Below are 24,708 nucleotides of genomic sequence, written 5' to 3'. Positions count from 1 at the left end.
AAACAATACGTATTATTTCAAAGTTTTGTGAGAAAATATTTTTATGATATGTCCTGTATTGATGTTTTATGCTGGATCTCTTCTAATGTGAAACAATGTTTTAATCAGCAGGACCACATGTGGTAACTGTGAAGGTCCTGGTGTGTGTGTGTGCCTCCGCGCATGCATGCATAGCACGACAGCATGAAGGTGCATTATCATAATAAATGAGTGATTCTGAAATTTCATTTTACAACTGAGCTCAGGCAGAACATCTTATGAATATTTCTGCTAAATGCTGTGGTCTTAGTAACCCAGGGGAACATCAAACCTATAGTGGTGGGGCTTATCTCCTCTACAAGGCTCCTCATTCTTAAAAAGGGAAATGAAGAAGCCACAGTTACCTATAGGCGGTGAGATAGTGGGCCATGGTCATCACACAGTGCTTACACTACCCAATCTTTTGTTGTTGAGGCTTAATCATTAAAGTGGGATGTAGTACTGCAATACCTCCTGACCTACATGAGACTCCAGGGAGGAGAGTGAGCTGTAGTACTACCTGCTGACCTACACAAGATTCCAGGAAGGAGAGTGGAATGAGTCATTCTACCCAGTATATCAACATCAATTCCTTATTTATAACCTTCTCCTTCAAGAACAATTCATGAACACAAAATTCAGTTCATTTGAAGGGGAAGAGGTACAGATGTACAGTACCAATACACTGTACACCTGCAAGGTGAGAATGTCCAATAACTTACCAGTTGTGTGGAATAATTGTTGAATTACCCCCATATTCTACACAGCTCCGAAGTGTTGCCCAGATCATGTACAGTACAGACTGTAGTGCAGAAGCAACAACTTAACACCTGAAGGCCTCGGATACAATGGGCACAAGACAAATTCTGTACACTCTTACCTTGAGTGCAACACCTGATTCTGCATAGGACAACTTTAGGAAACACCTTTGTGCACAAGACATTTTTTTTTAAACTAGAACTGAGAGACAGACATCTTGCCTGTGGGAGCTGGTCTAGTGTTCCACTTAATACTAAGCCTGAACAAATGAAGGATGGATTGCTCTTGTACTATGGCAATGATCATTTGTTAGTTCCTAGCCAAGAGCAATTTCTTCATACCTTTTTTTCATGGCTGTGGTTGTTGAAGGAAAGTGGCTGATCTTTAGAGAAGCTACAGGTAGAGCACTGTATAGGTTATGGCTCCTAAGCCTCTCACCTTTGGTAATAATATTTAAGAGATGATCTAGACAGGAATAGGTTATGAAATCATCAAAGAACCTGTATTTTTTATGTGCAACACATTTTTGGGAGTCCAGTAAATTTGTTCTGACATGTAGCAGTGAGCCACCTGCTTCCTGCAACAGGGAGAAGGACACATGTTCCTCACACAACACGGTAGGAGAATACAACACCCTCCTTCCCACAGTAGTAGCCTGGCACCACAGTTCTCGCCACCTGTGAAGTAAAATGAAGAACTTTCAGAGTAAAGATAAATATTTACAAGCCCTTGAGATTTTAAGTGGTAGTTCATGGCATATCTTATAATATTCAGTATTCCATTTTACATGTGTTTAAAAAGGTTCATTTCACGTATAATTGTTATATTACAACATTAATCATTCAAGTGTTCATAACTGGAGGTAGAGTATGGCAGCCCCACTAGAGGTCAAAGCCTCAAGATAAAAAAAGCCACAAGTGAAGAAAATTGTCAGATCAAACTTCTTAGGGATAAGAGATGTGAGCTGTTGTAATAACCTGCCATCGAATGTTGTGGCAGCACTGAGTGTGAGCTGCTTTAAGACCAGACTTCACCAACAGTGGTAGATGTTCAGGTACATTCAAGAGTCTACATGACCAGCACAGTACTTGCCAACCTTGTGTAATAGAGATCTGATCAGGTAAAGAGCCAACCAGTGGCAAAAAGGATAAGTAAATAAAGTAACAGAGATTAACCATTGCCTCACTGGTCAGAGCTGAAGAGTGGTGCAGCAGATAAAGTACAGTAAGTGATAGAGTACGGACTATTACTGTACTGTACTGTACTGTACTGTACAGGTATTCCCTAATTTACAAAACAGTTCCTTTCCTGGAAAACCTTTTGTAACTCAGATCACATTTTCTCATAGACTTTAATTAAGAATGCCAAGTGATGCTCCTACCAAAAAAAAAAAATAAATAAATCCACAAAACATAAGACACATAAGAAAATAAGGAGTCTGCAATAGGCCAGTTGGCCTGTGCATGGCAGCTCCTGTCGAGAGTTACAACCACTCTATCGTCCATGAATCTATCTAGGCTCCTTTTAAAACTTTCCAGTATCCCAGCACTTACTACAAAGATGCTAAGCCTGTTCCACTTATCTGTCACCCTATATGTGAACCAGTTCCTTCCTATCTCCTAAACTTATCCAACTTAAATCCATTGCTACGAGTCCTATCCTGCTCGGATATTATAAGAACATTATCTATATTCTCTTTATTGATTCCTTTCACCCACTTGAATACATCTATCATATCTCACCGCACTCTTATTTCTAGGGAAAACAAGTTTAGTTTCTTTAATCTATCTTGATAGAAAAGGTTTCTAAGTCCCGGAATCAGTTTCGTCATTCTTCGCTGCAACGACTCCAGTGATTTGATATCCATTCTATAATAAGGGCACCAGAACTGAACAGTATAATCAAGGTGCGGCCTGACTAGCGCAAGATATACAGCTCCTCCCCGACTTACGACGAGGTTAGGGACCCAAATCCAGGTCGTAAGTCGAAATGGTCTTAAGTCGAAAATGCTTAAATAATACATAGAAAATCTAAAATGGGTGTCTCTTTTTCTTCTCAGCACCACAAAACTCTCACTTTTAAGCTTTCCAGCCATTTTAAAGTGAATTACAAACGAAAATTTTGTCAGTACACCGCTCAATCACTGACATTGGGACTTGAAAATACGTAATTTGAAAAAATTTTGGTATGAATGAGGCGGTCGTAAGTCAAGGAGGAGCTGTAGTTGCAGTATGACCTCCGCACACTTATTACTTACACTTCGAGATATAAAACTAATACTCCCCTGTACTCTGTTTGCCTTATTTTGAACATTAACGCACTGTTTTCTAGGACGAAGGTCCGGGCTTATGAGTACCCCTAAGTCTCTTTCACGAGTCGACTTCTCTAGTTTGATGTTGTTAAGGCTGTAAACATTGACAGTATTTGTTCTTCGGATATTAAGTACAGTAAGATCTTGTATTTCGCGAGTAATATAGACTGGAAAAATTGCCCCAAATTCAAATTCGCCAAATGCAAATACAGTTGGTCCTCATATTACGCGGTCCCGCATTCCGCGTTTCACCGTTAACGCGGTGCCTTGCCAGAACCTAACATTTTCACATTCCGCGGTCGTGAACCCCATTACGCGGAGAGTGGCTGGCAAGCCGCGCCATTTTTGGATCCAAACCTCCCGCCATCCGCCATGTTGTGTAAGAGGCGCGAAAATGGTGCGCACAAGGTCGCCCAGTCATCAAAACATTACCAGTTCTTCACCCGCCACCCACTACAGCCGGCCCAAGTCAGTGATAGTGATAATTATAGTGAGGATATGGACTTATATGAACTTTGGGGGGTTTGACAAAGAGGCCCTGCAAGCCTCTGTGGTGGATAGTGATACAATTGATACAAGTGATACAGGTGAGGGCCAATAATCTGCCCTCTGCCTCGGAACCAACCGCCCATCCCCGTGTGCCCAGCCATCTTTTCTACTAATGTAAGTGTTAAAAAACCTAATATTATTGATATTTCTCTTAATTATTAATTGTGTGTGCATGCCATCATAAAGTTAAGATAATATTTTTACTACAACATAGTTGTGTGTCGTCAAAAAGTGGAGTTTGGGGATCGGCCTGGACTCCATTTCAATTAATCCCATATGTTATGTTATTCACTTTACGCGTTTCTCACTTTCCGCGGTACCCTCCGGGTTACATTAACCGCGTAATATGAGGACCAACTGTACATAAACTAATGGGAAAAATAACAATATAGACTGGCCACTCTACATCAACCTCTGATTTTCCCATTTATAACCTCCAAATGATACAAATTCTGCCTTCATTGACTTGATTGTGCTTTCCGGAAACTAGTTTTTAGGCCTTCCTCAAGTAATTTAATCACACGCTGCTTATCTTGCATCGAGTACTTGGCAAATTTAACTCCCTTATGAAAGTCCCGCTTCTCCTTTTCTTTATTTGGCCGCTTAGGTGGGTCTGTCCCACTGCCACCAGCACCAGTAGGACCCCCAGTAGAGGTAGAGGCCTTTATCTTGACTCAACAGGTGGTGGCACCACCCAAAAGAGCACACAATAACAGCCCGGGCGGTTGCAAGGATGGCGCGGGCTACAACGCGATAGTTGCGTTATTGAAAACCTCTTTTATGTTCATCACTGGCAATTCGATCACCAGAACGCTTCTTGGAAACATTCTTCTCACCTTGTCTTTCCGTATTCATCGCAAACTCAACAAAATTGAGAAAACAGCAAAAATTATGGATTAATTGGCAGAAACCGTGCGATTCAACTGATCACGTGATGTAAACAGAGAGCGCTGGTGTAAACCGTTATTAGTCCTCACTGCGAAACATTCTTTTTACTTATTCTTTTCATACAGTACTTATGGGTAACAGCTAAATTTGCACCACAAAAAAACAAAAACGAAATTTACAGAGTACTGTACCTCTCAAAAAACACTTCACAAACAAAAGACACGAATCAATTGAACATGTGATGTTGAACGTGAGCTGTAAACATTGCATAACCCCGTGCCACGCTTAAAACGAGGATGGAATCAAAACATGAGGATGGAATCACGCTATAGCCAACATTCGAAGGCAAAAGTTCGTGTTTTACAAACAGCATTCCCCTATTCATCATTCGCGTTCACAAAACACGCGTTGTAGCAGAAATGACTGTAACTGGTATGAGGGCTGTAACGTCATTCAAGACAGTGGCCAGCATTCAGCTGGCTGGATCTCACGAAATTCATGATATTTTACACCAAATCTAAGACTTGGTTACATTAGGTGGTGCTTGCGAAATTCAAAAGTGTGAAATGAAATCGCGCGAAATATGAGATTTTACTGTAAACTGCACTTGCTGGTGTTGAATTTCATTTGTCATTTTTCTGACCACTCCTGCAGTTTATTTAAATCCTCCTGTAATGCATTTACATCCTGCCCTGAATTAATCTGCCGCCCTATTTTCGTGTCATCCGCAAACTTGCTTATGTAGATAATGAACAAGAGTGGGTCCAGTACTGACCCCTGGGGAACCTCATTGGTTACACAGCCCCACTCAGATTTAACACCATCTACGCTGACCCTCTGTGTTCTATCGGTGAGCCATGATTTTATCCAATTTAAAGCTTTCCCCTCTATACCATGAGCCTTAACTTTTCTACTACCTCATACTTTCCTAAAAAATGTCGGCAGATTTGTTAGACAAGATTTTCCCTTTGTAAACCCATGTTGAGAGTCGTAGATTAATTTGTTTTTCTTTAAATGCGATCAGATGCTATTTGCTATACAGTACAGTAGGGTCGGAATATAGAGCGACTTTATACAACGATTTTTTTATATCACGGCAACCAAAATTATCAAAATTTTCCAATATATAGCGGTGAATTTATTTACAGTAGACTCACAACTTACGCGGGGTTATGTTCCTGGGACCTCACATAAAGTCAGAAGCACTCCTAAAAATCCCCTAAATTGACCTAAAAATATGAGTTGAATTTTTTTCTCTTGTGCAAAACATATATGATGTACAGTATATATTCAAATAATTCACTGTCTTGCAAGGATTCCAGCAATGCAATTTATATTCTGCTAACTTCAGTCTGTGACATTTTATAAGATAAAAACTTTAAACCTAAAACCACTTTCAATCTTGCCGGAAGTGGAGGGGAAGGTGATGTATTATGACAGCTGGGCCGGGAGCGCAGACAACGGTTACCTAATGGTATTTATTTATCTGTCATATAAAGGGAGTTTAGGTTTTTCTCTTATAAAATGTCAATGAACTGACTTACGAGAATATAATTAACATTGCTGGAATTCTTGTAAGATAGTGATTAATTTGAATATAAACATGCTATAGTTCGCAATACACCTAAAAAATTTTAGTACAAATTACAGTAAACCCCCGCTTTACGCAGTTTCACTTTACGCGTTTCCACGTTTACGCGGTACCCTGCCGAAACCGGAATGCTCACTTTCCGCGGTGTGTGTACCCTTTTACGCGGAGAGCGGCGTGAGCAGGGTGTGCACAAGATCGCCCAGTCATCAAAACATTACCGAGTTCTTCACCCGCCACCCACCACAGCCTGCCCAAGTCAGTGATAGTGATAATTATAGTGAGGATATGGACTTATATGGACTTTGAGGGGTTTGACAAAGAGGCCCTGCAAGCCTCTGTGGTGGATAGTGATACAATTGATACAAGTGAGGGCCAATAATCTGCCCTCTGCCTCGGAACCAACCCTCCATCCCCGTGTGCCCAGCCATCTTTTCTACTAATGTAAGTGTTAAAAAACCTAATATTATTGATATTTCTCTTAATTATTAATTGTGTGTGCATACCATCATAAAATTAAGAAGTTATTTTTACTACAACGTAGGTATTCTGTCTGAAAAAGTGGAGTTTGGGGGTCGGCCCGGTCTCTATTTCAATTAATCCCATATGTTATGTTGTTCGCTTTACGCGTGCCGCCGTGGGTTCAATTGACCGCGTAAAGTGAGGGTTCACTGTAGTACATTTTAGTACAAGGACTAAAATTTTTATCTCCTGTGCAAAAGATATGGTGTTGACATTCAAATTATTCGCTGTCTCGCAAGGATTCCAGCAATGCCATTTATATTCTCCTAACTTTAGACTGTGCCATTTTATGTCAAGTTTAGTCACTTTTGTTGGCCTCCAGAACCTAACCAGTCGTGGAGTGGTAGTCCAGCAGGCGTCACGGGTTTTTTTTTTTTTTGAGTGGGGAGGCCACGGACGTATATGCGATCGGACGTTGTTCGGTTGGACATTAACCGACGCATGACTGAATTATATATTGCGATATAGTATATAGTGAACATTCTTGGGCTCTATCTCGCGATATATCCCGACCCTACTGTAATTGATTCAAGAAATTTCCCCACTACTGACGTCAGACTACAGTAATTGGCCGGTAATTTGACGCTGATGCTCTGTCTCCCTTTTTGAATATGGGGACTACATTTGCCTGTCTCCACAAGTCTGGCACAACCCTCATGTCTAATGATGTTGTAAATGCTTTTAATGAAAAGATTTGGTATACATGATGATTATAAGGCCCAGCCCTGACATATGGATTTAGTAGTGCCGCACCAACAGTAAGGCTACTGCACTGTATGTATAGTCGGCCACAGTAATAAGTATATACTGTACACTGTAGCTGTAAGGTCCGAGAATGGTCTGGTAACGTTGAAACTGTGCATCCAGATGCATGATGAAACTCAGCTCCCCCCCACCAGTTATCTCTAACTATTTTCTGTTTCCCCTTCTTTATTCTTCTATTTACTCCTCTTCCTTCCTTTACTAATCCAAACATCAGTAAAAAAAAGTAGGGTAAGAGAAAAAGTGGGGAGGAGGAGGGAGCTGTATGATAACTGCAATCTCATTTGGCAACAAGTTTGCTACCATTGGATACACTATATTACTTGTAATATAAACACAAGACACTAGTAAAACATTCACAACAAATGTATTTATAACATATATGTAGGAATAAAACATAAATTACAGGTCATTTTGTAATTTTGTCTGTTCTGTTCAGGACAGTGTTACCAGATATTTTGTCTCAAACACGAACCGTAGGTGTATACTTATTCTTGTGGCCAACTATACATTACTGTATACTGTACAGTGGTCCCTCGGTTAACGAGCAGTTCGGTTAACGAATTAGCTCCCATACGGATTTTCAGTTCGATTTACGAACAAAACTTCGATTAACAAAATTCTTACGACAAACACGTTTTGTTGTGCTCATCAGCTGATCGACCAGTCTGCCAATACAGTAATCAGTTCTATGTTTACATTCGTTTCCAGTGGAGTAAATATCAAGAAAGTTGGTCTCTTGAATATTTCTGCATTTTTTAAATTAAAATTATTGGTCATTCTGAAATTTAGTTAACATATTGATAACATATACAGTACAGGGAACAGTTTTTGTGCGCCAATCAGCTGATTGAATCACCCAACAACGCTTCTCAGTTTAACTTTGTTTACAGTGGAGTGAACATCCAGTTTGTTGGTCTCTTGAATACTTTTGCATTTTTACATTAAAATTATTGGTCATTCTGAAATTTAGTTAACATATTGATAATATACAGTGCAGAAATTATTATGAAACATGAAGAAGGCTTTAGAACCAATGCACTCTGTAAAGAATATGGCATGTCATCATCGACTGCCTCTACAATCAGCTGTTTGATATGTAAACAAAGCTGCCGGGAATATGACATACACACATCAAAGTAAGTTAAAATACAGTATTTTCTTGTTTTTTTTTATTTATTATTGTACAGTATACTGTACAGTACAGTACAGTACTGTATTTAGTTTATATTTAATGTTTTGTTAATTCTATTACCGGTATACAGTACTTTGTATGTATACTTTTTCTGTGAGTTGGAACCAATTACCCAATATCCCATTGAAATACAGCTGCTCCCTGACCTACGACGGGGTTAGGGACTGACATCCAGGTCGTAAGTCAGAAATGCTTAAATAACACATAGAAAATCGAAAATTTGGGTCTCTTTTTTTTCTCAGCACCACAAAACACTCACTTTTAAGCTTGCCAGCCATTTAAAGTGAAATACAGATGAAAATTTTTTCTGTGTACTGACTTTGGACTCAAAAATACATAATTTGACCAGATTTTGGTACAACTGAGGCGGTCGTAAGTGCGGGTGGACGTAAGTCGAGTCGGGCGTAAGTCGGGGACTACCTGTAATAGATTCGGTTTACGAAATTTTTGGTTAACGAACGACTCTGTGCAACGAATTGTGTTCGTTAACCGAGGGACCACTGTATATACATTTTAAGATGTTTTGATTTCAATGGATTTGATATTTGACAAGGTTGTGGAGTTTGGTAAATGAGGGACTGCTTGTGTTGTGTTATCTTCAATCACACCCCCAGTTAACTTAAACCACCTCACAATACTAATACAGTACATAATTACAATTATTTTAATATTACCCTATGTTACAATCTTAACCCTTTGGCTTCAGGAGGTTTCCTTGAGCTGAATAGAATTGTCTGGACGTAGCCAGAATTAAATGATAAAGTATGGGAACCGCATCAAAGGGGTTAAGGTACTCCACAATATTGATTACCGTATTTCAAGAACAACTGTACCACAATGCTACTTTTAAAAGTCACTGACTGATATACTGTACTACAATATTTACAACATTATTTATCACCTTATGCCACACTCCTTTCTGCTCCAGTTGGTTCATGTGGGGCTCCAGCCTGTTACGGTACTCCTCCACAGTCTCCAGGAACTCCAGCCGCATTGATATTACCACCAGACCTCCTGTGGCAAAAAGTTACATGTTGAAGACAGTTAAATCACTGTTACCACCAGACCTCTTGTGGCAGAAAGTTACATGTTGAAGACAGTTAAATCACTGTTACCACCAGACCTCCTGTGGCAGAAAGGGTTAATCCCACAGCGAATTAAAACAGCAGTTTGTGTTGCATGAAATCAGCGTCTTTAGAAAGAAGTCTGTTTAGCATCGGTTACATACAACTGGAGTAATTACCCGAAAGGGATTAAACGTTTGACGATAATATTAGTGATAAACAAGCAACCTCATACACAACCTGCACACAGCTGTGCCCGATGCATGATGTTCTTTAACATACTTACCGATTTTTACTTATGTTTAAATGTCTAGACATGAATTCATATAGGTTGGCCCATTGCTCTATCCATTTTAAAATCAAATTAACAGTACAGTATATACCAGCAGAAAGGTATAATATAATACAAAACAACATAGCCCAGCCATTAATTAAGCAACGGGGAACTAAGTAACCAATCACCGATCACTTTTACATTCACTAATAATTTTTACTACTTAATACAGTAGTAAACAAACGGCCTTGAGTAGCAAGCTGTGTCCAGCAGTGTACGAAGAATCTTGAATGAGACTGTATGTAGTACACTGTACAGTATATGCACAAAAACTGATGCTTTATACTAACTCTGCCTTAGCCATGTGGGTGACCTTGGTAATGTCTCCCCAGTCTTGTAGAAAATAAAGTGGCCTCACCTGGTTTGGTAACTCGAACCATGTCGTCAATGCCTCGTACAGGCACGTGTCCCTCACACATGGCACCAGAGACCACCACCACATCATATGTGTCTGTAAACATGATGCAAAATAAACAAATGTGATCAGTGTTAAGATATTGTGTTACTGGTAGAGTAAAGGCAGTGTCACATTACTGTACCTCTTTTTGTGTCAACTCTCCTAATTTCTGTCATGTTTTCCACAAGTTGTCATTTTTCCTAGAGTGTATTGCTCAGACAAAATGTGACCACAATCCTTTGGGGGGGGGGGTTAGCCCACCATTGCACAGGTCATCGACTTACAATGGGGGGGATAGCCCACCATTGCACGGGTCATCGACCTAACAACGAGGCCTAGGGGTCGAAAATATAAGAGTAAAATGAAATTATAAGTAGGAAAGAAAAAGATTATATTAATCTACACCACAAAGAAGCCGGAAAACCAGTTTTTTTAAGTGAGACAGATTGTATGAGTATGGAAACACAGAAGAAGGCAGAGCATTCCACAGTTTGGCTGTGTTATTCTAGTGTGACCAACATCCACATACAAATAGTGGGCACCGCAGGCAAGACGAGTGTTAGGAGCCCACGGCTTTGCCGGCGATACACAGGATGCCAAATCCAGCGAACATTGCCCGTTAAAGTACCTGTAAAAGAGAGAGAGTGAAGCAACATTGCGGCGAAGAGAAAGGGAAGAAAGATTATCAACTAAAGGAGGAGAGTTAATGAGACGAAATGCCTTTGGTTCCACTGTAGTGGATTTCTCCCCTACAAACGCTGTTTGTCGCTGCCTAGCCGACCCCACCAATTCCCCAGTGTATGCCTCGTGGTCTGGGTCAACCAGCGCGGCCATACACCACGGAGCGGGGGTCAACTGACCTCGTTGTGACCTGCTCTTTCTACCTACAGCCGCAGCCAGCAACACCTCCTCCTCCGCCGCTGCCTGGCGGCCCTCGCTCCTCCTCCGCCTGCCTGGCGGTCCTCGCTCCCGCCGGCGAGCATGGCGACCCACAAGCTGTCCTTCTCTGAGCATCCTCACCAACCAGCTCTCCCTACATCACGCTTGTAACCATGCTGCCTTCCCAGCACCAAGCTGCATTGTACATCCAATACAACATGTATATAGAGAGCACATTGTGAGTTTCCTTTCTCCACCTCATCCTGAGTGTGAACACAAACATCTCATGACCCACAAATGGTGACTCCTGGAGATTCGCACTCACACAGGATGGAGGAGAAACTGATCACGCTCCCAGCCTTCAAGCAACATGGAAGACTGGCTTATCCACACAGAAGCAGCTCTCATCGGCTCTACAACTACTGTCTCTACACCGCAGGTTAGACACCCTAGAGCAGCACTGTTTCTCCAAGCAGACCCCAGCAACTTTTCCTGCCCCATAGCACCACGTCCTACCGACCCCAGCACACCCGTCCTGCCTCAGACGCCGACCCCGGCCCAGCAGTAACCCCTGCCGCCCCTGACGCGGCCTCTGTTCCTGAGTGCGGACCCACACACCCCTCTTTTCTCCCTCAGGTACTCCCTGCTAATGTCCTGCACCCTGCTGCTGTCGTGGACCCAGCTGCTGTTACGAGCCCTCATCCGCTTCTGCTGACGCAGCCCCTGCTCCTGACCCAGGCCCACACACCCCAGCAGGCGCATCTGACGACTCTGTACCTGCCATGAGGGAAGCACAACATTCATCGCCTCCACACACCCTTTTTCTCCCTCTCTTCTCCCACAGATAGTGTGTATATAGACAGTTGTATCCAGTGACCGGCTCATCCACGCCATCGCCATTGTCTCACATGAGGCATGTACCGCCCATTCTGCCTCACATGTGCTATGCAACCCTGCAGACAACAAGTCTCCTACACCGCCTGGAGGGAAGGGGGAGTATTGTAGTGGATTTCTCCCCTACAAACGCTGTTTGTCGCTGAGTAGCCGACTCCACCAATTCCCCAGTGTATGCCTCGTGGTCTAGGTCAACCAGCGCCGCCATACATCACGGAGTGGGGGTCAACTACTAAGCCACGCCTACCCCCGCTATTTAAGACCTGACCTCGTGGTGACCTGCCTCTTTTCTACCTACACCACCAGCCAGCAACACCTCCTCCTCTGCCTGCCTGGCGGTCCTCCTCCTCCTCCTCTGCCTGCCTCGCAGTCCTCCTCCTCCTCCTTCGCCTGCCTGGCGGTCCTCGCTCCCGCCGGCGAGCATGGCGACCCACAAGCTGTCCTCCTCTGAGCATCCTCACCAGCCAGCTCTTTCTACATCACGCTTGTAACCATGCTGCCTTCCCAGCACCAAACTGCATTATACATCCAATACAACATGTATATAGAGAGCACATTGTGAGTTTCCTTTCTCCATTCCATCCTGAGTGTGAACCAAACAACCAAAAACCCCACAGTGCCTTGGCTCTGCAAGGGATGACTCAGATGGAGCTGAGGCACTCTATTTTTCCTTACTTAATGATCTGGAACAAATAATTAAACACCCTCCACGCATTCCTGATCGACACAATCAACTTACTAACATTCTTGATCTTCGTTTTACCTTTAACACCTTACACTATTCATACTCAATTTCTGCCCCCTTATGGTCTTCTGATAACAATTTTATTTTTATTAAATCAAACTGGGCACGGCTACCTCCCCCACCCCCTCTAAACTCCAACTATGGCACTATCGGAAGGCAAGCTGGCAATCCTTGCAAGAATTCTTCACCAACTTTCCTTGGGATGAATGTTGCTTTTCCACTCGGGACTCCTCGGTATGTGCTGACAGCATTGCTTGGGTTATACAGGGCGGTATGAGTGCATTTATCCCATCTTCTACCAAAACTTTCACGTTACAATCATGGTTTGATCACTCCTGTTCTCTTGCATGTAGGGAGAGAGATAGGGCATATCAAGCTATGAGAACTATCTCCTTCTCCTATTACCAATTCCTCTTTCATTACTTCTAGGAATCTTTGTAAGGCTATTCTTTGTAGGGCCAAGCGGAATTTTATAAAAAGAAAGACCGCTGACCTGACTAACTCTTCTTCTAGTAAATCATTCTAGTCCTTAACCAAAAACATCTGTAATAACTTCTGCACTCCCTCTTTTCCTCCACTCTTCCAACCTGATAACTCTGTACCCAACTCTCCCCCTGACAAAGCCAATCTCTTTGGCACCTTATTCTCCTTTAACTCCACCTTAGACGATTCCACCTCTACCCCTCCAACTCCTGCTCCTCCTATTGAACCTATGCACTTTCCTATAATCTCCACTCGCAGGGCGGCCGGTGTTTTATCCAGGTTGGATGCGAGTAAGGCGCATGAACTGGACGGAATATCCCCTCATGTTCTGGGGAAGTGTGCTGACGTTCTGGCCCCGGTGCTTGCTCGCCTCATTTGCCTTTGCCTCAAAACCCAAACTTTTCCTTCTTCTTGGAAGCATGCCCCGGTTCAGCCCATCCTGAAGAAGGGTGATCATTCCAATCCCTCTAACTATCCCCCCATTGCCCTAACTTCATCCCTTTCTAAGATTTTCGAAACTATCTTGAACTCTCATTTTTCCGTCACCTTGAACTCCATTCTCTTTTGTTGGATCACCAGTATGGCTTTCGCCAGTTGAGATCTACTGGTGATCTGCTCTCCTACTGCACCCATCTTTGGTCATCCTCTCTTAGGGATTATGGGGAAACTTTCACTGTGGCCCTCGACATCTCCAAAGCATTAGACAGGGTATGGCACAAGTCTTTGCTTTCTAAATTTCCCTCTTATGGTTTCTTTCCCCCACTTTGTTCTCTAATTTCTGGCTTCTTTGAGAACCGATCCATGGCAGTTGTTGTCGTGGGATCGATTTCTCGCTCTTTCTCTACCAATAGTGGTGTCCCACAGGGTTCTATTCTTTCACCTACTTCTTTCCTTCTTTTTATCGATGATTTACTTCACTCTACGACTAATTCTATCCATTCTTGCACTAATGAATCTACCCTTCCTCCTAATCCTCAAATTATATCTATTTCTAGAGCTGATATCTTTACATCTATCAGTGTGGATCTGTGCAGCATTTCCGAATGGGGAGGTACAAATTAGATGATCTCCCATCAATCACACTTCAGGATGCAATCATTCTGCCAAATTCTAAAATAGATATGCTAGGCCTCACCATTTTCTCTAATGTCTAATATGTCGTGGAAGCCACACATCCTCAACATTGCTAAAGCTGCCTCCCAAAAGCTGGGAATGCTGTACAGATGCCGTAGCTACTTCACTCCTGAGCAGTTGCTTCAAGTATACAAGGGATTCATTCGTCCTAACTTGGAGTACTGCTCTCATATCTGGGGTGAGTCTTCTTCTGTCCAACTGTTAGATAGGGTGGTGTGGGATATGAGATGTTTGTGTTCACACTCAGGATGGGGTGGAGAAAGGAAACTCTCAATGTGCTCTCTATATACATGTTGTATTGGATGTACAATGCAGCTTGGTGCTGGGAAGGCAGCATGGTTACAAGCATGATGTAGAGAGAGCTGGTTGGTGAGGATGCTCAGAGAAGGACAGCTTGTGGGTCGCCATGCTCGCCGGCGGGAGCGAGGACCGCCAGGCAGGCGGAGGAGGAGCGAGGGCCGCCAGGCAGCGGCGGAGGAGGAGGTGTTGCTGGCTGCGGCTGTAGGTAGAAAGAGGGCAGGTCACAACGAGGTCAGGTCTTAAATAGCGGGGGTAGGCGTGGCTTAGTAGTTGACCCCCGCTCCGTGGTGTATGGTGGCGCTGGTTGACCTAGACCACGAGGCATACACTGGGGAATTGGTGGGCTCGGCTAGGCAGCGACAAACAGCGTTTGTAGGGGAGAAATCCACTACAATACTCCCTCTTCCATCCAGGCGGTGTAGGAGACTTGTTGTCTGCAGGGTTGCTTAGCACATGTGAGGCAGAACGGGCGGTGCATGCCTCATGTGAGACAACGGCGATGGCGTGGATGAGCCTGTTGCTGGATACAACTGTCTAGATCAGGGGTCACCAAACTACGGCCCACGGGCCGGATCCCAAGTCCTTCCCCGGCTCGGGGTAGCTCCGCCTACGCTCTGACGTTACCAGAGCTTTCGTTCTGGCTTGCAAGTATTGAACAGAATGATTATGCGGCCCGCGCCCATCATTCTTTCAGTTATCCGGCCCACTGTGAAAAAAGTTTGGTGACCCCTGGTCTAGATACACACTATCTGTGGGAGAAGAGAGGGAGAAAAAGGGTGTGTGGAGGCGATGAATATTGTGCTTCCCTCACGGCAGGTACAGAGTCGTCAGATGTGCCTGCTGGGGTGTGTGGGCCTGGGTCAGGAGCAGGGGCTGCGTCAGCAGAAGCGGATGAGGGCTCGTGACAGCAGCTGGGTCCACGACAGCAGCAGGGTGCAGGACATTAGCAGGGAGTACCTGAGGGAGAAAAGAAGGGTGTGTGGGTCCGCACTCAGGAACAGAGGCCGCATTAGGGGCGGCAGGGGTTACTGCTGGGCGTCTGAGGCAGGACGGGTGTGCTGGGGTCGGAAGAGGAGCGACTGTCTGCTTAGAGTAGCAGAGCTGCTCTAGGGTGTCTAACCTGCGGTGTAGAGACAGTAGTTGTAGAGCCGATGAGAGCTGCTTCTGTGTGGATAAGCCAGTCTTCCATGTTGCTTGAAGACTGGGAGCGTGATCAGTTTCTCCTCCATCCTGTGTGAGTGCGAATCTCCGGGAGTCACCATTTGTGGGGTTCAGGTTGTTTGTTTGGTGTTCACTCAGGATGGAATGGAGAAAGGAAACTCACAATGTGCTCTCTATATACATGTTGTATTGGATGTACAATGTAGCTTGGTGCTGGGAAGGCAGCATGGTTACAAGCGTGATGTAGAGAGAGCTTGTTGGTGAGGATGCTAACAGGAGGACAGCTTGTGGGTCGCCATGCTCGCCGGCGGGAGCAAGGACCGCCAGGCAGGAGGAGGAGGAGGAGGAGGAGGAGGACCGCCAGGCAGGCGGAGGAGGAGGTGTTGCTGGCTGGTGGTGTAGGTAGAAAAGAGGCAGGTCACCACGAGGTCAGGTCTTAAATAGCGGGGGGTAGGCGTAGCTTAGTAGTTGACCCCCGCTCCGTGATGTATGGCGGCGCTGGTTGACCCAGACCACGAGGCATACACTGGGGAATTGGTGGGGTCGGCTACTCAGCGACAAACAGCGTTTGTAGGGGAGAAATCCACTACAGCACTCTCTGTGATGTACATTGAAATCCTCAAGATAGTGGATCTCGGTGTTGGGGTGTGTGGATAGCAACGACTCATGGCAAGAAGTGAGAGTCAAAGAGTTCTAAATACAGTCATGCGCCGGTTAACGTCCGACAGAACAACGTCTGATCGCATATACGTCCGTGGCCCCACCCCCCAAAAAAAGTGCCTGCTGGACCACCACTCCACGACCCCCTGACGGAGACACGATGATCCTCCCCATACTGATCAGATATTATGCGTTAAAGGAATATGCTTCCTTACTTAGGCTTTTTTAAGCATTTGCCTACAGGTGAAATGTTAACTTACATCTATTGAGGATAAAATTTTTCACCTACAAATTGACAATAACACATTTGCTGTAATCAGACATCTAATTGCCTCAACAATTGCAACCCCAGTTGCAATTGTGGTTGCAATTTCAAATTCTGTGGCATTACTAAAAATAGTAAAGTTTCTGGTGCACTCTAAGGTTAAGAGAGAAAACAGAAGACTCAGGCGTCCTGACGTGAGAGAAAACGGACTCGTATGACGGGGGACCAAATAAAAAAAGCATAGCTACATGTTTTGTGGACTACAGTATTAAGCGTACCCTTTTCATCACTTTGTAATAAACTTAGCCATGCCTATGTGTGTTTATGATATTTACCATAACATTATATATATATTTAGTGGGTCTAAATGGTCGTAAAATGGGAAACTTGGGGTTGGGTCTTGGGTAAATGAACCAATTAGAATAAATCCCATAGGTTCTGTACTTTCGTTATCGGCGGGGTCCCAATAAGGAGCGATAATCAAGTGATGACTACTGTACTGTATATACTTGTGAGACTGGCCAGTTGCTTCTGGTGTTATGGTACAGGGGTACCAAATCACAGCACAAGGATCCCGCTTCCTCTATCAAGGAATAAACAATTAAAATTTAAATTGAAAAAAAAAACATTCAAATAAATTACTATCTCACAAGAATCCCTCCAATGTAAGTTATATTCACCCAGGTCGTTTGGGTGGAAAATTATGAGAAGAGCTTAGTCACTCTTAAGTAATGATAAATAAACACTCAGGCAGGCCTTCAGCGCCAACTGTCAAATCTTATCTCAAATAAATAAACAAACAAACGCCAGACATTCTGTCACCTCACCTCCCGCCCCCTCCACCCCCGTCCTTCCCACCACCCTCGTGTTCAAGATAAAAGATTGGTGATTTTTTATGTTTATTTTATATAATATCTCAGACTAAAGTTAGGATAATATAATTTGCATTGCTGAAACCCTTGCAAGACAGAGATTAATTTGAATATAAGAGTCATATATTTTGCTCAAGATATAAAAAATGTAGTACATTAGTGTACAATACTGTAGTACATTTTATAAAAAGTTTTTCAACTGTATTTTTGGGTAGATTTACATAAATTTCTTCATTTATTTTCATCCATTTACATGCACACACCATACTAAAAGAAACGTAAAATAAATTAGTGCAAAGCTGGAGTGCACATGTACTAATTTGATTACGGTACTAAAATTGTTATGTCTAGTGCGAATTACAACATGTTTATATTCAAATAAATCAGTATCTTACAAGAATCCCAGCTATGTTAATTATATTTTCCTAGGTCATATCACTGGCATTTTAAAAGGAAAGAAGCTTAGTAGGACTGTTAAATAAACACACAGAGACCTTCACCTCAAACTTATCACCTCAACCCCCCCAACCCCTCGCTGGGTGGCGGAGCCATCAGTCCCTCCCCCCAGCCAGGCTTTTAGGCTTACAGTTTTTATCTTATATAATATCTCAGACTAAAGTTAGGAGATTATAATTTGCATTGCTGGAATCCTTGCAAGACAGCCAATAATTTGAATATAAACGTCATATATTTTGCTCAAGAGATAAAAATTGTTGTACATTAGTGTACTGTACAGTACTGTAGTACATTTTATAAAAAAGTTTTTCAACTGTATTTTTGGGTAGATTTACATAGATTTTTTAGTGCAAAGGTGGAGTGCACATGTACTAATTTGATTACGGTACTAAAATTGTTTTGTCTAGTGCAAATTATAGCATGTTTATATTCAAATTAATCAGTATGTTACAAGAATCCCAGCTATGTTAATTATATTCACCCAGTTAATTTCACTGGCTTTTTATAAGAGTGTAGTGGAGTCCTCCCCTACAAACGCCGTGTCGCTGACTGGCCGACCCCCCGCGAATCTACCGGCGTATCCCTTGTGGTCAAGGTCAGGTAACCAGCGACGCCGAACAAAGCGGGGGCCTATCATCAAGCCACGCCTACCGCGGTTATATAAGACTTCACCTGGCCTTCATCGACCTCTTTCTACTTACCGCCACCAGCAAGCAACATCTCCCAACAGCTCCATACACACGCTCCCTCAGAAAGCTCCTCGCCCTACAGGAACTCTGAGCAAGCTTCACTCGACTTAGTATCTCTTTAACACTGTGCTGTGCAACAATATATATACGGGAAACACATTGTGATTTTCTATTTCTACCTCAATCCTGAGTGTTGGATATATTTCATGTACGTACGTTGTGAGGCCAAATAAGAGACCCTGAAAACCTGCCACGACAGTGCGCTACAAATGGTGACCCCTGGAGCCGTGAACACTACACTCCTTTCTGCTGCCTGACTCCTGGAGCTAAGAAGATCGTCCTGCCTGCTGCCAGCCTAGGCCAACCGCCTTACCTGCACCATGTGCTACCCCACTCCTCCATGACGACACCATCCACACCACGTGCTACCCCACTACGACACGACGACACCACCCGCACCACGTGCCACCCCACTATGACACCATCTCATGACCGTGTGATACACTTCCGCAAGAATGGACGGACAGATCTCTCTACCGACTTTCAACCACAACGTCGAGGACTGGTTAGATCATGTGGAAGCAATCCTCATCGGCTCACAAGCTACTGACGAGCAAAAGTACGGCGCCTTGCTCTCTTCCTTGCCCACAGAAGTTGCCACGCATGTATCACGGACTATTTCCAACCCTCCAGAGAACAACAAATTCGCCACCCTGCGGGACGCCTTAAAAACGCATTACCGACGGACCCGCCCCAGTCTCCTGCAGAACCTATCTTCTATCTCCTTTGGAAACTCAACTCCGGGACTTCTCTTGGAGGAGATGTGTAGGCTGAACTCCCGGCACACAGACAGACTTCCCGACTCTATCCTGCGCCAGCTTCATGCACAAAAGCTCCCCACACAAGTATGTACCATCCTGTCCGCAGTAGATTACTCGACGACACCTGAACTCTACGCAACCGCGGCAGACAGAATATTTAATGAGTGCGCGGCTGCGTGCCTGGCTTTTGCGGACAACCCCACGCCCACACCAGTACTTACCTCTAAACTTGTAAGCCGGGTCAACACCCCTCAGCCGAGCAGTACCTCACAAGACGTCATAGAACCTGCTCCTGTCACAGAACCTGCTCCTGTCCTGGACCCTGCTGCCGTGGTAGAACCCACTCCTGTCATAGACCCTCCTCCTGTCATGAACCCTGCTGCCGTCATAGAACCTGCTCCTGTTATAGAACCTGATCCTGTCATGGACCCTCCTCCTGACGTCACCCCTGACCCAGTCAACCCAGCCAGTGGCCCTGAGGAAGCTGCCCCAGCCGCTATAAAAGCACAACAACAATTGCCTGTACAACCTCCTCTAATCCAAAACTCTATTTCTCCCCGATTCCCCCACAGGTTCTGTGTCACTAGACGGAGTTGTCACCCGCAGCGGCCGAGTGGTACATACACCTGCCCGGTATGTATCACGTGTGGGACGTAACCCGGTTAACATCCCCGTCGCGCCCGGAGGGGAGGGGGAGTATTGTAGTGGAGTCCTCCCCTACAAACGCCGTGTGTCGCTGACTGGCCGACCCCCCGCGAATCTAATTAACCAGTCCGTTCACACATACAGTATTTATATTTGGGTTTTAAGTAACGAAACCCAAACGGTAGTTCCTTTGTTTTATTATAAAAGGTTGTATATATAATTCCTGAGTGTATATCAACCGTAAGTCTCACTGTCTAGGAGTGAATGAGAAAGGGACGGCGTTTATGTATGATAAACGTTAGGTTACGTCCTTACGATATGAGTTGTGGTGAGCTACTGAAGCTTAGGGGCATCGCAGTGCGTGCTTAAAGAAATGCTGAGCTATGGGTCTCGCCCTCTTGGGTAAGTTGCCCGCTCACGTGTCAATCTCATGTCTTACTCATAGACAGTGGAAAGTTACCAATTGAAATACCAATTGAATTCCAGGCTACGAAACTGTTGTTCAACACTGCAACACTGTAATGTCTAGGGAATGCTGAGTGGAGTCTATCTCAACCGGCTCAATCTGGATATGTACCAACAGGCTGTAATATTTGTATATTACGAATTCTGCACGTATTTGTATGTGACAGAGATAAGGAGCGCTCACTATATATCGTCTCAATACGGGATATAGTTTTAAACACTCGGATTATGTAACGCGTCACTGCTGTGTGGTTTCTTGTTTTTCACAAGACACAGACGGATGATACGACTACCAGTTTGAAGAATCCGTATCCCACCGCTGCCACCTATATGAATCGGCTGCTTGTCCAATTAACCAGTCCGTTCACACATATTTATATTTGGGTTTTAAGTAACGAAACCCAAACGTTAGTTCCTTTGTTTTATTATAAAAGGTTGTATATATAATTCCTGAGTGTATACCAACCGTAAGTCTCACTGTCTAGGAGTGAATGAGAAAGGGACGGCGTTTATGTATGATAAACGTTAGGTCACGTCCTTACAATATGAGTTGTGGTGAGCTACTGAAGCTTAGGGGCATCGCAGTGCGTGCTTACAGAAATGCTGAGCTATGGGTCTCGCCCTCTTGGGTAAGTTGCCCGCTCACGTGTCAATCTCATGTCTTACTCATAGACAGTGGAAAGTTACAGGGTGGTGAATCTGAATATAATATCAGATGTATTGACCCATTTATATAATACGTTCTGTTGATGAGACAGGGGCCTATTACACGTATCCCTCGTGGTCAAGGTCAGGTAACCAGCGAAGCCGAACAAAGCGGGGGCCTACCATCAAGCCACGCCTATCGCGGTTATATAAGACCTCACCTGGCCTTCATCGACCTCTTTCTACTTACCGCCACCAGCAAGCAACATCTCCCAACAGCTCCATACACACGCTCCCTCAGAAAGCTCCTCGCCCTACAGGAACTCTGAGCAAGCTTCATTCGACTTAGTATCTCTTTAACACTGTGCTGTGCAACAATATATATACGGGAAACACATTGTGATTTTCTATTTCTACCTCAATCCTGAGTGTTGGATATATTTCATGTACGTACGTTGTGAGGCCAAATAAGAGACCCTGAAAACCTGCCACGATAGTACGCTACAAGAGAGAAGCTTCGTCACCTAAGAACTGATAAATATACACGCGTTAGACCTGGGCCTGTGCCAACTGTCAAACGTACTACCTCCCCTCCCACTACGCCCCCTCGCACCCTCTATCTCCCCCATCTGCCCGGCGTTGCTGGAATCCTTGTAAAAGTGAATAATTTTAATATAAACGTCATGTAATTTGCACAAGAGATAAAAATTAATCACCTGTATCACATTACAGTAGTGATTTAAGAGTAAAAGTGGTTATGTACGTATATAGTATGCCACATACACATAAGTATAAATACAAAGTTTATGTGATGATCGGACAACGTCCATTTCGGTTAACGTCACGTTTCCAAGAACGTATCTAGGACGTTAACCGGCGCATGACTGTATACAGTATGTGTATATATATAATATATATATATATATATATATATATATATATATATATATATATATATATATATATATATATATATATATATATATATATATACCCCGACTTACGACGGGGTTAGGGACCCAAATCCAGGTCGTAAGTCCGACATGGTGTAAGTCCGACATAGATAAAAAATCTACAATGAAATACAGTACAGTAAAAGTAATGAATAATGATGAATGGATACAGTACAGTGAAAGTAATAAATAATAAGGAATGGATACAGTGTGACTGAGCACTTAACCTTTAATGTAGTCAGCTGAATGCACATGGGGCCCCCATAATTTTCTAATTATACATGGAGACTACATTAACTGGAAACGTTTCGGTATAGAAAATGCGTGTCATTTAATTTTTTTTTTTTATCTATATCTGAGGCGGTCGTAAGTCCGACGGTCGTAAGTCCACGTAGTCGTAAGTCGGGGTCCACGTAGTCGTAAGTCGGGGTCTAGGTGTATGTATATATATATATATATATATATATATATATATATATATATATATATATATATATATATATATATATATATATATATATATATATATATATATATATATATACAGTAAAAGTCCAAAAATCCGGACTGCTTGGGGATTGGGTCGGTCCGGATTTTCGGATTTTCCGGATTCTCAGGCAGTACATTTAAAATTCAAATTTAAGGAGGAGTAAAGAAGAGATGAACAGGTACATTTTGAGAGTTCATTCATAAGCAAGTAAAGCATGCTTCAATTATCAAAACGAGCAGTTTTAAAGAAAAATAAAGTCAACACTTGACAAAAATGTAAACAAACATTTTTCACTATGAAAAAAGGGGCATGTAATGTTTGAAATCATGTTTAAAAATGAACATTGTAAAAGAAAAATACAGTAAACAAATGAAAGCAGAATTTATTTTATACAAATTGCTTATTTATTTGTAGTTTATTAACGAAACATTTTCCTATAAATACAAAGTACAAAACAACAAATAAATTTTTATTCGTTGATTTCCACGACTTCTATATCGTCTGCTGCACTGCTTGTGGATGGAACACTTGCAGCTTCTACTGCACTGCTTGACACTGCTTTCTTTAAATACTTTCGTATATCACCTTGTTTACGACTTTGTAATTTCTTGTGATAAGATTATTCTGCACCATGTGTGCATGCAAAACGTCTTGAAGACTGAAGCTATGGTTCTGTTCCACAAATTTAATAACTGTTTCAATGCCCTTTTCTGCAGCAGCCCAAGACATCTTTTCTTCAACTTTGTCGTCTTCTTCACCAGATTCTTCTGAACAATTTTCATCTATCTTATGAGTTGTTGTAATGCTTTCAATGATTTCTTGATCAGTGAAAGTGGCAGCAACTTCAATATCATCGTCAATGTGTATCCACTCTTCTATGTCAGCAGCATTAAGCTTGCGTAGAGGGTTGTCTTCCAGAGATAATTTAACAGTCTCCATCAGTTCGTGCACTTCAGATGCCCTCTGCTTTATGTGGAATCCTTCAAAATCTTTGTCTTGATCACACACTGGAATCCTTCAAAATCTTTGTCTTGATCACACACTAGATCTGCAAACATCACTTTCGGCCACAACTTTCGCCACGCTCTTAAAAGTGTTTCACTCGTGACTGCATTCCAGGCAGTCACGAGTGAAAATAATGCATCCTTGATCGTAAAACTGCGTTGAAATTCTGTAGGGTTGACATTCTTATTCATCATTTTCGTCATAAAATCATTTTTATAGTGACATTTAAAGTTCCTAATGACTCCTTGATCCATGGGTTGAATCAATGATGTTACGTTTGGTGGCAAGTAACATGCATAAATATTCCCGCAATCAGAGACTAATTTTGATTCATGTGGGTGGGCCCTACAGTTGTCAAGAAGTAGCAGGCACTTTGTATTTGCAGGCTTCCCCAATTTCCTTAAGTTCTGACGAACTGATGGAACAAAATCATGAACAAACCAATCGTGAAATATGTCTTTGTCCATCCAAGCACTCTTTTGGGCTTTATAGGTCACAGGCAAGTGCACAATTCCTTTAAAGGCCTGTGGGCGCTTAAATTTGCCAATCACCAAAAGCTTAATTTTATGCTGACCTGAAGCATTAGCACATACAAGAACGGTTAATCTTTCTTTATTAAGCTTAAAACCTGTTGCATTTCGTTCTTGGTTTCCAGCCAAAGTTTTTGTGGGCAAACACTTCCAGTAAACCCCTGCTTCATCAGCATTATAAATTTGATCGGTTGTGAGATCATAGTCATTTACAATTTTTTCAAATGTT

General features: G+C 43.1%; 1 protein-coding gene across 8 annotated transcripts in view; it reads right to left on the bottom strand.

The window, feature by feature from the left end:
• Positions 1-1,273: 1,273 nt before the first annotated feature.
• The window catches only part of LOC121857308 (gastrula zinc finger protein XlCGF8.2DB-like), a 95,312-nt gene continuing 71,877 nt past the window's right edge, over positions 1,274-24,708 (bottom strand). For 7 of the 8 annotated variants that reach the window (XM_042353299.1, XM_042353300.1, XM_042353305.1 and 4 more), the window contains 3 exons: positions 10,349-10,441; positions 9,494-9,606; positions 1,274-1,454 (listed from right to left, as the gene is read on the bottom strand). In XM_042353299.1, the coding sequence (XP_042209233.1) occupies positions 1,383-1,454; positions 9,494-9,606; positions 10,349-10,441 (278 nt within the window). In that variant the 3' untranslated portion in view covers positions 1,274-1,382. Of the gene's footprint in view, positions 1,455-9,493; positions 9,607-9,677; positions 9,719-10,348; positions 10,442-24,708 lie in introns of those variants that run through there. The other variant, XM_042353303.1, reaches the window with a different exon arrangement.

Source organism: Homarus americanus, unplaced genomic scaffold, assembly GCF_018991925.1.
Source record: "Homarus americanus isolate GMGI-L3 unplaced genomic scaffold, GMGI_Hamer_2.0 scaffold20465, whole genome shotgun sequence".
Taxonomy (NCBI): domain Eukaryota; kingdom Metazoa; phylum Arthropoda; class Malacostraca; order Decapoda; family Nephropidae; genus Homarus; species Homarus americanus.
The sequence above is the reverse complement of the archived record's forward strand: the minus strand, read 5'-3'. Positions and strand labels throughout refer to the sequence as shown.